The 17,330-nt window shown below is 37.9% G+C and overlaps 1 protein-coding gene across 1 annotated transcript; it reads left to right on the plus strand.

Moving 5' to 3' along the window:
- Positions 1 to 5,332: 5,332 nt before the first annotated feature.
- On the plus strand, positions 5,333 to 11,779 carry LOC147276308 (DNA-directed RNA polymerase subunit beta, putative (DUF630 and DUF632)). Its single transcript, XM_086255049.1, has 4 exons — positions 5,333 to 6,997; positions 7,211 to 7,383; positions 8,025 to 8,248; positions 10,141 to 11,779. Exons 1-4 carry the CDS (start codon positions 5,725 to 5,727, stop codon positions 10,883 to 10,885), a joined length of 2,415 nt encoding a protein of 804 aa, XP_086111175.1. The 5' UTR covers positions 5,333 to 5,724; the 3' UTR covers positions 10,886 to 11,779.
- The last annotated feature ends 5,551 nt before the right edge of the window (positions 11,780 to 17,330 follow it).

The raw sequence follows: 17,330 nt of genomic DNA on the forward strand, positions 1-17,330 counted from the left end.
TAGAAAAAAAGGTTCTAAGATTCTATTAATTATTATTCTAACAGTGTCAGTTCTGTGGTTAATTCATTATCGTTGTATCACTTCATTTGATTGATCATTGATGTGGACTTAAAGTTCAGGCAGGTCGACCGTCCTATGTTTGTAAAAGAGTGAAGATCACACAAAGCTAGCTAGTTTCCACACTTGGTTAGGCAAAAGGGTTATCTTTGACAAGATTGAAAACACCCCTAAAGTATATTTCATGTTAATTTCCTCTTACTCAATTATTTGGGAATATAATGTTCCATTGGAATTATTTTTTGGATTATACATCTTGTTAATTTTCATGTGTTGGTCCATTGTGCATCGATTTAAATTAATCTCTCATGTGAGCACAACTGTTGTTTAATATATTCGTTTAGGGGAAAATAACCTTTACATCTTACAACTGGTAAAGGAGACCGTGCATAAGTAAATGGTTATGCTCTTATAATCATGCAAATATGAGATGAATTTTGATAACCAAATTTCAAGCCAATGGGTTTTTGAGCAACCTTCCAATATTGCTAGTTGGCCACTTAAACCAGTCCTCATGATGCTCACTAGGAAGTATATATTAAACTAAAAGAAAAAAAAATGGTAGCACTATATAATTATAATATATATGAATACTAGATCAATATTCAATATAATTTTTTTTTTTTTGATAAGTAGATCAAGATGGTATTTAAAACAGGATTATTCAGAAAAAAGGGAGGACAGGTCAATGGACCGAAAAGAAATGCCACTTGGTGTCTCATTAGAATGTTTTAAAATTATTTTCCCATTAATAAGTAATTTAATAGAATCATCACCTTTCAAGATGAATAATGATGTATGCATGACACCTAATGACATAATGTACATTGCTAAATTGGGACTATATATTAATTGTGCATGGTCAGCATACATGTGTATTTTAGGCCAATTCCATGGCCTTATACTTTATATAGTTTCTACCTTGGACCAACCCATCCCCACGTGCACTTATGGGTTGTAATTTGAATATTCCAAACTCAAAGAGCTTTCGGCCTTTGAGAAGAAAAGGTCTTAATTTGATTTGTTCAAGTGGTTGTTATCTTTGAAAGCAGAGAGAAATGGTATTTAAGAATTTTTGTTTTTGTTTAAATGGTATTAAGAATTAACTTGTAAGGTAACGTTCATATTTCAAGCTGCCTTGTATTTTCTCTATCTATATTTGTTTACTTTTTCTTCACATGTGCATGACAAAGTTACACGTGGAAATATGTTTTTATAAACTCAATACAGAAGTTAAAATATATATCCCCTATAAAAAAAAAAAGAAGCTAAAAAGATGTATTAATGAGGGCACTAAATGCAACAATTTTCTCCTTCTCCTTGATATCCAATCAAATCCACAGCACAATTACTATAGCTAGGGCGGGTGTTACCGAACTGAAAGCTCCCAACCGATTGAGGCCAGTTGGAATACCAAAATGCCAATTCCAATCAATCCGACGGTGGTCGATTATCGATTGTGTCAGAGGCAATCAATTTTGGTCGGCGGAAGTCGGAGTCAAATTTGGCAAGCCAGAATAGAGGGAGGCAAAAGTCGATCTAGATGGGTGTCTCGGGTGGTGGTGGTGGGGGAGGTCTGGAGGGGGTGTCAATCGAAGTGGGCTAGGGAGGTCGCGAGTGGTAGTGCTCGGCGATGGAGATCGCAGGTAGTGGTGAAAGTGTGAGAGTTGTGAGAGAGATTGAGAGTGAAAGAGATGTAGAAACACATAGAGATTTGAGCAAGATAAGAGAGATGCAAGGAAAACAGAGAGATAAGAGAAATGCAGAAATGAGAGAAGTTTGAGACACAAAGATGCAAAGACACATATGTCTGTCTGTTCGGTCAAAATGCTAGTTTTAAAAACCAGAACCGACTCGACACTTATTGAGGTCGGTTGGTAGGAAATCCGACCGACAACCGAGCTTCCACCGAAAATCACAAAAACCGACAAACCGAAGTCGGTCGGTTTAGTCGGTAGGCGGTTCAAAAATACCAGCCCTAACTATAGCCAATATGCTACAAGCTTGAGAGAACTAATGAGAAGTGTAGTCTTTTAGGGGTATTTAAGTAATATAGCTCAGTATCAATATATAAGGTCGTTTACAAACAAATTGAGTGGGGGCACATGTCACCCCTCGTCCCAGCGTGACTCTGCTTTATATTAATTTGTCAACTTAAATTTTTAGAGTTTTGGGTGTCTCACAGTAATTAAGACACAAACCCATAAATGAATCGTCAACACCAAACTAATTAGTGTTTGGATTCTTGTCAACATTTGGAACCAATAGAATGGGTTGGGAATGACTAGGAAAATGATGGGAAGGAAGGGAGGTGTAGGTGGTTGTGGTTTGTAGTGAAGCAGCCATTTGGAAAGCAATTGCGTTCAAGTCCAAGGTTGCTTCTGGTTCAATTTCATTGAGAGAAGAGGACACCAATACAGACGGCACATTATGATCATGATGATTGTTATGGTGCATAAAGAAAACTGACCCAATGGAACACGTCTTGCTAGCTTCCACACTATTAACTATAAATTCTATTTGTGAGACTAAGAAGGTGGTCAATGCCTGATTGCGACCTTTGAAATCTTTGACATATCACCCCAAATCCTTAAAACTATAGAAAAATGAGAGACCCAAACCGTCTTATTATTACAAATTAGACTCGCTGATTTGACCAAAATGCCCATGTTATCAATCATGCATCCTCTATGTATAATTAAATGTCGGTTTACAATAGTATGACAATATAAAATATTTATGTGGCCCAAAAAAAAAAAAGACAATATAGAATATTCATGTTAATAGATTATAAATGTTGCACGATAATAAATTTAGATTAATAATTATGTTAACTTTTGTCTAAATGTATGATTCATATTTATAATTTGATAAAATAACATTACCTATTATATATTAAACTTTAATTTTCAGTCCCACCTTATAGTAATCTCTATGACACATTTTCTTTTTGATATAGGATCAAGATGATTAATTATGTGACTATTATATTGTTTTTTTGGTAGTCTCAACTAGATCATGCTTTTCACCTCCCAAAACCCATTAGGTGCAACCAAATTCTGTAAAATTTTATTCTCTTCTTCTCCTTGGAAAAGGGTTTTCCTTGTTACAGCATATGCATTATGGAAGCATATGTAGTAAGGAATTATAGCATTCTGGTAGAAACTTTTGTCAGGGGGTTTTGAATTTAAAATTAGAGAAAAGAAAGATTCTTCTAATTTCTAAGTAAATAAAGACTATTCCATTTTTTTTAGGGTTGTTTTGCAGCAAAGGATTAAAAAGGAGAAGAAGAAAGAATAAAAGACATAAAAAGAAAATTTAATTGTAGGCTTTTTATTTTTTCAGTGATGGTAACCCAACACTAACTAGTGTCCTCTTGAAGTTTCAATTACCACTCTTTTGGTAATGAAATCCAAGTCCTCATATTTGATAGGGACATATCTTTCAAAATAGAAGCATCAATATGCTCTCTTTAACGATTACAAAATCCTACTAAAATGCTAGTTTATGTTACTTCCCTCACAATTGAGTATTTCTTTTGTGGATCTAGTAGAATGAATTGACAAAATTAGGGAGTTTATAGAGTCAAGTCATGTCCCTAGTCTTTTCATCAATATCAGATAAAATTCAAACTATGTATAAGGATAACATGTATAAATCAGGAAATTATGTATTAAAAGAAAAAATAAATAGAGTAAAGTCCTAGTCTAGTGTTGCTTTTCATTTTCACTCTAAATCTTATGTAGCTGGAAACAAATAGTGTTGATCATGTAACACATGAACATTGAATGTGGAAAAGATTATTAAAGAAAGAGGAAAAGCTTGCTTGTTGCTTCTAGACACCGGCGTTGCAAATTGGATTCTCTTTTGGGGTGCTAAGTTCTGATTTATTTGTTTCTTTGATACATTAGTAATTTAGTACAAGCACAATGTTCAAGACCCATGAATGAATATATTGGAATTCTTGTTATATGGTCCCAAGACTCCCAACCTTCTTTTCACCTTTAGCTACCTTCCCTACTACCCTATATATGTATGATGCTATCTCTTAGATGCCAACTCACCCTACAGTTTTATTTTTCTCATTTTTGTTTCACTTTTCTTTCCTCTAGAGTAATGCCAAATTTTGAGTTGAACATATAGTTTTTTGCCAAATAGTCTAATGTTTGGTTATTGTTAAATTATAAATTTGGACTGTAGATTCAAATAATAGCCAATATAATTAATGTTCTAAACTTGTAGTCTACCAATATAAAATCTTATATTGCTAGACTACCAGGCATTATGGCAAAAAATCCTTTATGGCAGTTAGATATTTATACATTCTCTAATCCTCTAATTAGTTTTTTGGTGAGTACCCAATGCGAGCTAAGCCAAGAGGCAGTCATGCACTTCACATGCAACTCCCATTCAAACAAAAATATGACAACCCATTTTTATCATGTTCACCAAGATGCCAAATGACATGATTCTTTTCAATTGGGTGAAACAAGAACTATTTAAATTCATTTCACTATCACATTTGACTCCATCTGTTAATTGGTACCAATGGCCAGCTCATTCATGAGCCACAACTATTTACACCTTAGATTTGTAACTGAAATTACCCAAACCAAGAATAAATGAAATAATTAACATTATAATCCTAATGGGTATTGATGATTCATTAATGATAGGTATTTCCAAGAAGCAGCAGTACTTTGAAGGCTTGAACAATTGGGTTGTCTAAAAGTGTAAAAATACAAGTCCACTGAGAAAATCCCAGGATAAAGAGAGAGAAACCGCCAAGAAAACTACAGGGGTATTTCTGGAAAATGGTACCCGCGCGAGAAAATGTGCAGGCGGCAACAGGCGTCAAACTTTCCGTCAAACCAAACACCCACCCCATACCGAGTCTGTGTGTTTGTCCCAGTCTTTCTAGCTTTGGTCCAAATCCAAAGCCCCCAAAATAGAATATTTTAGGCCCTCCCTAAACCCCAAACCCAAAACCCCCCAATTTCAATTGTGTGCTTGTGCTATAATAAAAGTTGTTACTTGCTAATCTACTAATCTACCTACTAACCATAAACCCATCTGAGTCTCAAATCCACTAATCAGTTGTTACCCAAATTGTTTTTGGTACAAAGGCGGGCGAGTTATTACCCAAATTTTAACTTAAAAAAAATTATATAAGAATATCAGATATGGTCTAAAAAGTACATACCCATAATAAAATAAAATGAAACAAAATAAAAAATTATTTTTTCACATTACTACTACACAGTCTACACCGACGCATACTCTCTCAGTCTCTCACACATAAACACAAACACAAACACAAACACACTGTTCACTCTCTCTCTCTCTCTCTGCTTTCTGTGTCTCTGCTACAAGCCGACGACAAACTCCGCGCTGGCAAAGATTCCCTTCTCCCCTTTGTCCTCCTCCTCCTCCTTTCCCTTTTGCTTTTCTCTTATCTTCCTCCCCACAAACCCTAAACTCGAGATTTTCCCGAGAAACAAACACCCCCCAACGGTTCCCAACAGTTCTCATCATCATCATCATCATCGTCATATATCACAATCACAATTACACCCGCCATGATTTTGTTGATCTCTTCTTGACCCACTACCCCTCATAAAGTCACTCTCTTTTCTCAGCTGGGCTGAGCTGAGCTGAGCTGAGTTCATGGGCTGCACGAGCTCCAAGCTCGACGATCTCCCGGCCGTCAAGCTCTGCAGCGAGCGCTGCGGCTTCCTCGACGAGGCGATTCACCAGCGCTACGCCCTCGCCGAAGCCCACATAGCCTATATTCACTCTCTCAGAGGCATCGGCCATTCTCTGCACAATTTCATCGAACAAGAGGTGGGCAATTCCTCTGGGTCGCCTCCCTCTCCCACTCTCAACCTCCCTCCTCTCCGCAAAGGCGATCCCGCCGCCGTCGTCGCTTCGAAATCGTCGCCGCCTCGCCACTCTCACTCCAATTCCGGGTCCCACCTCCACTTCCACTCCGACGACGACGACGACGATGACGCCGAATCGGGCTCGCTCCACCACTCGGACCACTCCTCGCCTCTGCATGGTGTTGGCCATATTGATTACATGGGTTCTAATCAAGAAGGTTTCACTTCGTACCCAGATGGGTATATGCAAATGAATTACATGAGGAACAAAGCGACGCCGTCTGTGGTTTATAAACAAAAACCCATGAGCCCAGAGACTGTTTATCATATGGGTGAATCGTCTTCTTCCTCTGCATATCCTCCTTATCCTTATTCGAATGCTAGTGCTAATCCTTATCCGTATGATGGGTATTCCAATTACGGTGGTGGGAATAGTGGGTATTATGGTAATTCTTCTCCGCCGCCTCCTTACGGGGCTTTATCGCCGTCACCAGCTTCGCAGCCCACTACGTCAAAGCCACCTCCTCCGCCTTCGCCGCCACGAGCTTCGGCTTGGGATTTCTTGAATCCGTTCGAGGGCTACGAGAAGTACTACTCGGCGTATACGCCGAGCCGGGACTCGAAGGAGGTGAGAGAGGAAGAGGGAATTCCCGATTTGGAAGATGAGGAGTACCAGCAAGAGGTGGTGAAGGAGGTGCATAGAGAGCATAACCATGTGGCCGAGGGTGGTGGGAAGCATTCCAAGGCCGTCGTGGACGATGGGGTCCGCGGCGGCGTTGACCCACAGGCCTCGCTTTATCAGGCGAGGCCAAGTGTCGAGAATGATGGTGGTGGGGTTGAGTATGAGGTCCATGTGGTGGACAAGAAAGTTGTGGATGACGAGGAGAGGCGCGAGGACCGCGCCAATGGAGCTGCTGCAGCTGCATTCAAAGGGTCTCGAGATGCTTTCGAAGTGGCTCGGGAAATTGAGGCTCAGTTTCAGAGAGCCTCGGAGTGCGGCAACGAAATTGCCAAGATACTTGAGGTGGGAAAGCTTCCCTATGGTCGAAAACATCACGGTGGGTACGAGATTATACACTTTTTAATAGATTACTATAATTATTTGCTGGCTTGCTTGATCTGTCTGGAAAGTTTTATGCTTTTGGTGTGTAGTAATTTAGTTTCCGAAAATGGAAAGATTATCGATCAGGATTTTTGTGTTGTTTGGTTGAAATTGAAACTCTATTTAGCAGAGATTTGACTTTTTGAGTTATGTGGGTCTATATGATCAGTTGCTTCCAAGATGTTACATGTGGTTAAGAGTGCTGAGCCATCTTCCTCCACCGAAGTGGCTGAGCCTGCTCAATTGGGTTTTGATGAAGAATTGATGATGAGGTCAAGAAATCTTTCTTCTACCTTGCACAAGCTGTATCTTTGGGAGAAGAAACTATATAATGAAGTCAAGGTATGCTGTTTTAGTTTGTTCCTGTTTCTAGCTCCATGTTTTTATGTTCATTTTTGTGCCTTTGAATTCTTCTGCGCCATCTGAGTTTCCTTGAAAAATGAAACTTTTCCTTTTATGTGGCACCAGTTACATGGTTCACGACCCTTTGTTCTTCAAAGTTCTCTAACAAGTAAATAATATAATGTCTGTTTGAAATTTATTTTATATTCCTTAGACATAGTAATTTTTTTTTTTCTGCTTAAATGTGAAATTGAAGTATTGATATTTTTCTCTTTAATCTAGATCTCAATAAAAGGAACTTCTTAACCGGTGGTCTGACCATTGCATGTTTCCCTCCGAAGGCCTCTTTATTGGTATTTGATGTTCTCATAAACATAGGTCATGATTCACCTACTAAAAGTAGGCTCCTCTGTGTCCAACATGGCTTTGTCTGAATAAATCATAGCCAAGTTTTAATTTTTATTCAATCATTAACCATTAAATGAGTTTGACCAGGTCTTTTGGTGATTAACGTTTGCCTTTCTTATAATCTAGTTTTAGAGCTTTTGGCACTGGAAATGTTCCATATTTCTATTCTTCCTAATTTGTGTCTTTGTGAGCTGTGGCCCTGATGATGGGTTTCCATTTTTATAATTTTTCAGGCTGAGGAAAAGATGCGGGTAATCCATGACAGGAAGTGCCGTAGGCTGAAGCGCTTAGATGAAAAGGGAGCGGAGCATACCAAAGTTGATTCAACTCGAACTTTGATAAGGAGTCTGTCCACAAAAATAAAAATCGCAATTCAAGTTGTTGACAAGATATCTGTGACCATAAATAAGATCAGGGATGAAGAATTATGGCCACAACTAGACGAATTAATTAAAGGGTATGCTATTCTACCAAGTTCCGTGTCAATTCTTTGCAAGCTCTTACCCTCTTTTGTGTTGTGGTATGTACTTGTGTGAGTCACAATCCCTGCTATGAATATTTGCTCCTTATTTAGAGTATGTATACGGTGTTTCCAAGAAATTTCTATTTTTAAATTGTGAGCCTTTTTTCTTGATTTGAGTTACTTTGGTGATGCTAGTTTTTGTTTATATGATTGTTTGTTGCTATATCATTGGCTATGTATCTTGTATAAAATTACAAGTAGAAATTTCAAATTTGAAACATCACAATCAGTCTTATGAATATCATGATGTTTTCGGTAATGTGAATCTTCTAATAAATTTCAGACGAAAAAAGAATACTTACCCTAAATGTGAATCTTTTAGTATACTTACTGAATCATTCTATTTGCTAGCCCTTGATACTTGACATGTTGATTTATTGATCAAATAATTAGTTCCATGGGATTGATGGGGGTCCATTGATACTCTTTCTTATATTTTATCTGTTGTGAGAATGTTCTTCAAACCTAGGAAAGAAAAATGCCTCATAAGGGCAACGATTTGTGATTAGATGTTAGAATTGATTAAGCCGGAAAGAGACAGAGGGAAAAGTTAGAAGAGAGGAAAAATCTTTATCGTAGTTTTCTAGTGGTATTTGTTAATTTGATTCTCTATTCACCCACATTGAGATCCTCAAGTAGGACTTTTTGAATCCCTTGTGACAAGTATAAACCTTTCCAACTGTTTCCAAAATTTGAAATAGGGCCTTAAGTCTCATATTGGAAGTTCTATATTATTGATTGGTGTGTTAAAGAACACCAACCATAATGTGAGGTTTCCTATTAAGAATTAAAGTACTTATAGTAATCAGCAACCTCAATTTAGAAAGCCCAAGTGTCATGTGTACTTGCAGCAAGGGTACAATTCTTTCTTGTTAAAGGATTGGAAATAGGGAAGATTGGCTAGGAGGTGAAGATAGTTGGGAAGCTTATATTTATCATAAATGTAAGTTTAAAAGTGAGAACCATGGTGCTATTGAGTCAAAGGTGATGCTTGGCTGCCAATTTTGGTATAATCACCAATAAAATTCTTGGGAGAAAGTCCTAGGAGAGTGGAAGGAGTTTATGGGAAAAAGAGTATGTGTGCACAGGTGTAGTAACATTTCTGGTTGTGGTTACTGTATTGGTATTTATGTTCCATTATGGGACGAGGCTTTGAGACTATTGTGGCTTTGCACATTTTAATGGAAATTATTCATAGTAAAGATGTCACCTCTTTATCAGTTTGTATTGGTGAAGGTGGTCCCCTTTGCATTGTTTGAAGTGTGTTTACCAAGTCCTTTTTGGGATGATAGAGAAATGATTACATATGGCCTAAAAGACTCATTCATTTTAACATTTCATTGACCTTGGCAAGTTGCTCTTCCTCTGTTTCATCTGGCTTCTGGAGTTCTTCCTGGATATGCGAGCGTGTCACGTCTTTATGCTGTATGCTGCCTTCTAGCCCACATAAAAAGAGGGATAAACTCTATAGGAGAAGGGCTGCGAATTGAGTTTGTGAGGAGCTATGATTATGAAATCAATCTTAACAAAAATGTTTAATCCTATCTAGGTGTATGATTATCCTCTTAACTTCCTGGTTCTCCCAAAAAAGAAAGGGACAAATTTTGTGGCCACGTAGTTGTGTGCTTATGTGGGTTTGACACAGTTGTTGTTGTTTCTGATCACATATACGTAACCTTTATGCTTTCATTTTCTCAATGATTTCTAAGTTGAGATTTATGTACTTTGTGGACAAAAGAATGTGAAAGTCATCTGTGTGAATGTGCGATTTTGCAGTTAATGGCTTTTGCTTTATTTTCTTATGGGTGGAACTGGTGTGATTTCAGGTTAACCAGGATGTGGAAATCTATGCTTGAATGCCATCGTAATCAGTGCCAAGCAATTAAAGAATCCAGGGGTTTAGGTCCTATTGGGTCTGGAAAAAAGCATAGTGATGCTCATCTTGATGCCACATTGCAGCTTGAGCATGAGCTTATTAACTGGACATTCAGATTCTCTACTTGGATTAGTGCTCAGAAGGGTTATGTGAGAGCTTTGAATAATTGGCTTTTAAAATGTCTTCTGTATGAACCTGAGGAAACACCAGATGGAATCGTTCCCTTCTCACCTGGTAGGATAGGTGCACCTCCGGTTTTTGTAATCTGTAACCAGTGGTCACAAGCTTTGGAGAGGATATCAGAAAGAGAGGTGGTCGATTCTATGCGTGTTTTCACCACGAGTGTGCTTCAGATTTGGGAACAAGATAAGCTAGAAATGCGCCAGAGGATGATGGCAAACAAGGATCTAGAGAAGAAAGTTAAGAACTTGGATAGAAAGGACCATAAAATACTGAAGGAGGTTCAGGCATTAGACAAGAAATTAGTGCTAGTCTCAGGGGATGGTGACAGTCTCTCAGTTGATGGACAGATTGTTTATCAGAGTGACACTAGAAATAGTACTTTACAGGCTAGTCTGCAACGCATTTTTGAGGCCATGGAAAGGTTCACTGATAACTCCACAAAAGCTTATGAGGAGCTTTTGCAACGTGGTGAAGAAGAAAGGCTTGCTAGAGAGCCCGAGAGAGTTTCATAGGGCTATGTCGTTAGATGGAGTTACGACTATCCTTTTTGCATTGGTGACGTGGTTTATTATCTGCAGGTTCAGCCATTACGATGAATGATTGGAAGGTCAAGATCCTTGAGGTGTTATTGTCATGGAGTTTAAAAATTGATTCATTGGCAAAAACCTTTCACTCCATCTGTTGCGGCCATTTGGTGCTTTGCCTAGTTAGCGTTGCTGGGAGAAGACATGGTTATAATCAGGATGATCTGTAAGAATTCAGCAGCAAACCACATTTGCGGCTTATATTTGGAGAACTTCAACCTTGATGTCGAGGTAAGATTTATTGAGACAACCAGTACAATTGATAGGCAATTTACACAAACAGAGACAAGGGGCCAGAATTTACACAAGCAAGGACAAGGGGCGACAATTTACACAAGCAAAGATGCCCTAGGGGCAAGGACAAGAAAAGTTATTACGATATTGCTGATTATAAACCAACTTGACCTCTGCCTGACACAACAGAAAGGATTCTAAAGCTGATTCTGGGCAAAGTATTTACTGAAGCTATATTGCTGGTAGAATAGCATCAATGAGCAATTCTCAGTGCTTTATGAATCAGCCAAATATACTTTTGCAATTTGGCAGTATGTGAGGGTTGCATGGAAATTGGAAAGTGGGTAGGCTCCTGCCCACTTTCACAAATCAAAAGGACAAGACCACAAGAAGTGCACAACTGGGCCAAAATGATTCAAGTAAGCGGGTATCGTTTTCAGTTTTGTATGGTGATGAGTTTAGTGCAAGTCTGTATGGCCTGTTTGGAGTGACGCAAGTCCTCCTGCATATGCCCAAAAATAATTAGATGTTGTATAATATTTATATTCTTTCCTTGTTCTTATTTGTTCAGTTTTTCATTTATATTAATTATTGTACAGACACCCTTTGGCATTTGAGCAAAGTGACGGGCACCTTTAATAAGACAATGAACCCAGTGAATAAATTTTCTTTTTACAGCAACAACATTCATGTGGATGGATGGGAGTGAAAGCCAGTAACATAACACAATCATCAAGTATACAATTAAATAAAAAAAGAGATCAAGATTTAGAACTGGTATTACACTATTACACAAAGAGTCAAAGACAATTGGTGATTTTGATTAGTGCAACAAATATGTAAAACATAATTTTTCAACATGCTTATAATAAATAAACTCTAGTCATATATATTTAGATGAATTCAGAAAATTAAAGTATAATTTAGGGTATAATGTCATTCAAAAAATGTGTGATACAATTCTTACTAATGATAAGAGGATAGAAATGTGCTATTCACACTTAGGAAGTAATTCGGCACACTCCTCTATTGTTTTTTATTATTTCAACTTTCCTTTAAGTAAAATATTAGATATGGATATTATTAAATATTTTGTTTGTGATCTGGCCATTTTGGTTGCCAGCAGCCACACTTCGGTTTCATATGTGGGCTGTAGAAAAAAGAGACTACAGTTGACAGTTGACAGTTGACAAATGCATTGCAAATTCTATGCTTCTTTCCAGCTGAAGTTCACCTTCATAGTTTCATGGCTTTGAAAATCATTAATTACGTTTAAAAGTCCAAAAGAGGTTTATGGGGTGGTCCACACTCCACACCACACTTCACAGCCAGCCATCTAAGGCCTAAGGGGGACTTCTTCCTTGAAATGAGAAATCATTTATTGGCCTTTTACATATGCTGATTAAACCACTCAACATTTGTTTTTCTTCTTCAAATTGTAAACAAACATGTTTTAGACTTGAAAAAACTGTAGACCAAATGTTAAAAAAAGACTTGGAAAAACCAAGATGGGGTTCATATGTGAGTTGAGCTAAAGGAGACAGTTTGAAGAATAACCCTTTTAGGTTTTCATTAAAGACTTTTAACATTTTTAAATTTTTTTAAAAATTTAACTATCAAATGGTGGTTGAACTTGAACCTCCAATAGTGCTCGAATCTTGTTAAATAATGAGGGGTATTCCAATACTTCTCAAAGAAAACTTGAGCACTATTTGAGGATCAAAATTCTATAAATTTTAAAAATTATTGAAAATATTTAATTAACTCAAATTTGAATTAATTTTTCAAATTTCTCGAGCTATAGGTAGACTTATCATATTTTCATCTTCACCCTCCATCTTGATCCATATCTTGTCTCCCATCCCCAATCTCATCTTGATCCACATCTTGATTATGGCACAAACTTAACATGATGCGAAACATATAACTGGAATATATTTTGAAGAAATTCTCTGACCCTTTTTGGCATGTATTTGGTGTATAACATGTGAACATTTTGGGGTAATTTCCTAGTCTGCAAATTGTAGAGCAAAGCTCCTCTAATGTTGCAGTTCCCAATTCCAGATCACCATATAATAAAATGGGTTTTGCTGGTACAACCAGAATAAAGCTTGTGACTAAGACTATCATGGAGGAAAATAACAATTTTTTATAGCTCTTCGATAGCCTAACTTATTCTCTTTTTGCGAGTGGAATTAAAGCAATGGACGAATCAACAACTACCACTCCAACCAGTCTTTTCTCAATTCAGGGTCACTAAACAGCTCAATGACAATTTTTTTCACTCTATTTTCCTTTTCCTTTGGTAACTGTGCAGAATCTTCAGATAGATATGATCTAGCTACAGAGTTTTGATGCCAATCTCGGGTAATGTGCATGTACTGTGTTTAGGGTTTTCTACTGTATCTTGGGTAACAAGAAAAATCTTTACTACTCTTTTTTTTTTTTTTTTTTTTTTTTTTATGGAACATAAAATCTTAAGATAGAAAGTTAAGTTATATGCAATGATATTGCTAATCACAGTATCAAGTAAACTCAAATGAATTTGTGTTTGTGAATATATATAAGATGTTTAAGTTTACAGTTGGCTTTATACTTATTTTTTTTTGTTCTTGAATCACTGTGTATACCTCATGAATTTTATCATATACACTAGAATGCATTATAATTAGCATGTTTTTCATATCTAAGGTCCATTGTTGGTACTTTTATGGAGTAGTTGAGGTGAAAAAGGAATGTACCACCTACACCAATGTGTTGTATATGATGATATATCAAAAGGTGGTATTTAGGCATAATTCACTATTGAAGGGTGCGTACAAAATGATTCAATGAATGATACTGTTAACAGTGGCGGATCTACATTGGGGTCAATGAGGTCACTTGACCCCATGAACTCAAAAAGGCTGAGTATGATGAAAAATCTTGATCCCATGAATGAAGTTTGTGTCTTGGTTGTAGCCATGGCTGGCAGGGGCAAGATTGCAGAGCAGGGGAAAGAACCAGAGCCTGTCGCTGTCGCTCGTCGCCCCTTGCTCCCTTGCTGTAGCCGTCGCCCCTTGCTCCCTCGCCGTCACCCGTCGCCTCCTGCTGGCTGTTGCCTCTGCTCGCAAGTCACAAGCCTTCCTTCCGCCCCTGTTAGGTTTATCTTGCCCCCATACCAGTGAATGTCTAGATCCGCCACTGACTCTTAACACAGTAATAAGTGGCCTGTCATGATTTGTCTCCACAAAGAAATTAATAGGATCTTTATGAGTTGCGAATATATGCTTCCCATCATATTACACTTAATACACATCAAGACATGCATATGTATAAAAACCAAATCGAACCACCAAACAAGTTCTGGTATCCATTGGACCATAAGCAAAGCCAAACAAGGAAAAGCAACATAGGACAACTTAAGTACAGAAAAATCAGTTGGCTTTTCTTATATACAAATCAATAATTCAATTGTGGTACAAAATAACAGGTCATGAGATTCTATGTTTGGTCCAAACACATTAAAAGGTGAAACCAAATATGAGGAGTCTGCTTGTGGAAGCGCATGTACACCACTTTTACTGGTCATTGATTCTGTAATTTGCCTGTCACTGTGTTCGTATATGCCTTGTATTTTAATTTTATGGTCAACTACACCAAGAAACTTGTTATTTGTTTATACATATTTTCTTCTTTCTTTCATTTGTAATGATAATAATCGACACACTTGGGGATAATTTAATTGATGATAATAAACCTTCTAAATTTAATTTTAAACAGGGGAAGTCTTTTGTGGGGTTTAAGGAAAAAAAGAAAAAAAGAAAAGAAAAGAAAAGAGAATGATAGAATCTTATTACTATTATAATAAATTTAAGAAAGTCCCTTCAAAAATGTTATTTCTCTAATTAAAACCTATGTCTTTCATTTTTCACAAGTTAAGCCCTTTGATTAGTTGACAAATAACTAACTTTTCATATATTAATTTCATAGTCAGCATTTTCTAAAATTTACATATTTTAAATCTCTTTTATGCCCTCAACCTCATGTCAGACGTTTTTTCATTATTTGACTTTTTTCTTATTAACTGCTATAGATGTTACTTAAATAATAGTGCTTATAATGCTCATGATTTTTTTAATGTTTTTTTTTTTTTTTTTAATTTCAAACATGATCGAATTTTTCATAAGCTACCAAACAACCTGCACATAGAATTCTACTACATCTATACATCAACACACAAACACCAAAAAATTATATTACTCATATATCCATTAATTTCTATTCATTGTCGTTATAACTTATAAGAATTAATATGTGTACTAATGAACCAACATAATAATTATAGAGGGCTGCTATTTGCACACCCTCTTTTTTCTTTTTGCACACCCCTTTTGAAAAAAAAAAAAAGCCTCAAGAAAAAGACCACTTTAACCCTCCCCTCACCCACACACCCCATTCCCATCCCCCCCTGTACACACCCCTCCATCTTTCTCAAGCTTGCACAGCCACGCCCACCACCATTCTCCCTCTCTCTACCATCTATCCCGACCACCCCAGCCCCGCCCCAGCCCACCCCAACCCAGCCCCGACCACCCCAGCCCCGCCCCTTCTCACCCCAACCCAGCCCCGACCACCCCAGCCCTCCAGCCACCGCGCGCAGCGGCTTCCAACCACCGGCGTGCCCTTTTCTCTCTCTCTCTCTCTCTCTCTCTCTCCGAGTAGCTGGTTCGGCGAGCACTTGCCGAACGGGTCCTTGATGTTCAGTGGGTACCTACCGAACAACACTCACATCGTTCGGCGGATGCCTGCCGAACGAGTGTGACATTTTCGGCGGGCCAGTGTCGAACGGATGCGCAGCTGCGCGCGGGAGGAGAGAGAGAGAGGAGGTGGTGCTGCTACAGGGCTGGGGTGCGGGAGGGAAGGAGGTGGTCCGGTGAGGGGCTGAGTGTGTGGGTCGGGGCTGGGGTGGGCTGTGAGGGGTGGTCGGGGCTGGGTTGGGGTGGGCTGGGGAAGAGAGAGAGGAGGTGGTGCTGCGGGGGGGGGGGGGTCGGTGCAGGGGCTGAGGGGCTAGGTGGGTTGGGTGGAGGGGGAGGGAGGGAGGGGTGGGTCGGGTGAGGGGGTTGAGGGGCTAGGTGGGTTGGGTGGAGGGGCTGGCTGGCTGGGGGAGGGTTGGAGAAGAAGAAGAAAAACAAAAAAAAAAACAAGGGGAGGGGGGTGTGAACGTGAGAAAAAAGAGAGGGAAAGAAAGAAGAGTGTGTAATGAAATGAGGGTATTTTAGTAATGGGTTAGGTGTGTGTTGAGAGATTTTGAATTTGAAGTAAGTGTGTGGGGTGTGTAGGAGAAAAAAAGAGAAAAAATGTGTGCAAAAAGAAAAAAAAGGGTGTGCAAATAGCAGCCCTCTAATTATATTACCTACACCAAAAGATATATATATATATATAATGAACCTACATACATTCTTATAATCAAATAAGTAACTTACAACAATTAAAAAACCTACATGAAACAAATCACCTACACTAACAAATCAATATAATGAACCTACAAAGAATTCTCAATTGTAGGTTTTTTATTTGAGCTACTTAATCATGGTCTAAAGAAGGGATCTATATATATCACACCATAAAAGGTGTCTTAATTACACAATTTAAACAAACATTAATTATATAATGGCATAATTTGTAAATAATAGGGAATTCATGGAATATTGTTATCCTACATGGAGCACGATTTTAAATATGAACTTTAACTGTTAAAAAAAAAGTAATAGTGACTCTTAAAATATTTAATTTAATGGGCTAATGTCTAAATGGTGAGATAAAATTTGGTGAGTTAAGGCTCTTTGAAGTTTAGCTTAAGGCTTAGTTTGAGATTGCTGTGAGAAAAAACAGCTGTGAAGTAAAGCAGCTGTGAAGTAAAGTCAGCTGTGAAGTAAAGCAGTTGAGTGTTTGGTAAACTATATTTTCAAAAGTGTTGTGAGTACAAAAAGTAATATGAAGGTGTTTGGTAAATTGTAATGTAAAACTGTTGTGGCTATTTATAATTAATAAAATGAGAGTATTATGGGTAAAATAAAATTTTCATTGTTGCTGTGATTCACTGCAGCTTTCAAAAACACCTACAAACTTGCTTTCTATTTTTGCTGTGGGGAGTTGA

This window comes from Dryas octopetala, chromosome 8 (genome assembly GCF_963921425.1).
Source record: "Dryas octopetala chromosome 8, drDryOcto1.1, whole genome shotgun sequence".
NCBI lineage: Eukaryota > Viridiplantae > Streptophyta > Magnoliopsida > Rosales > Rosaceae > Dryas > Dryas octopetala.

Coding starts and splice junctions, on each gene's coding strand:
- LOC147276308 (XM_086255049.1), top strand. CDS start 5,725: ATGGGCTGCACGAGCTCCAAGCTCGACGATCTCCCGGCCGTCAAGCTC. Junction 6,998..7,210: donor CTATGGTCGAAAACATCACG/GTGGGTACGAGA, acceptor CTATATGATCAG/TTGCTTCCAAGATGTTACAT. Junction 7,384..8,024: donor AACTATATAATGAAGTCAAG/GTATGCTGTTTT, acceptor ATAATTTTTCAG/GCTGAGGAAAAGATGCGGGT.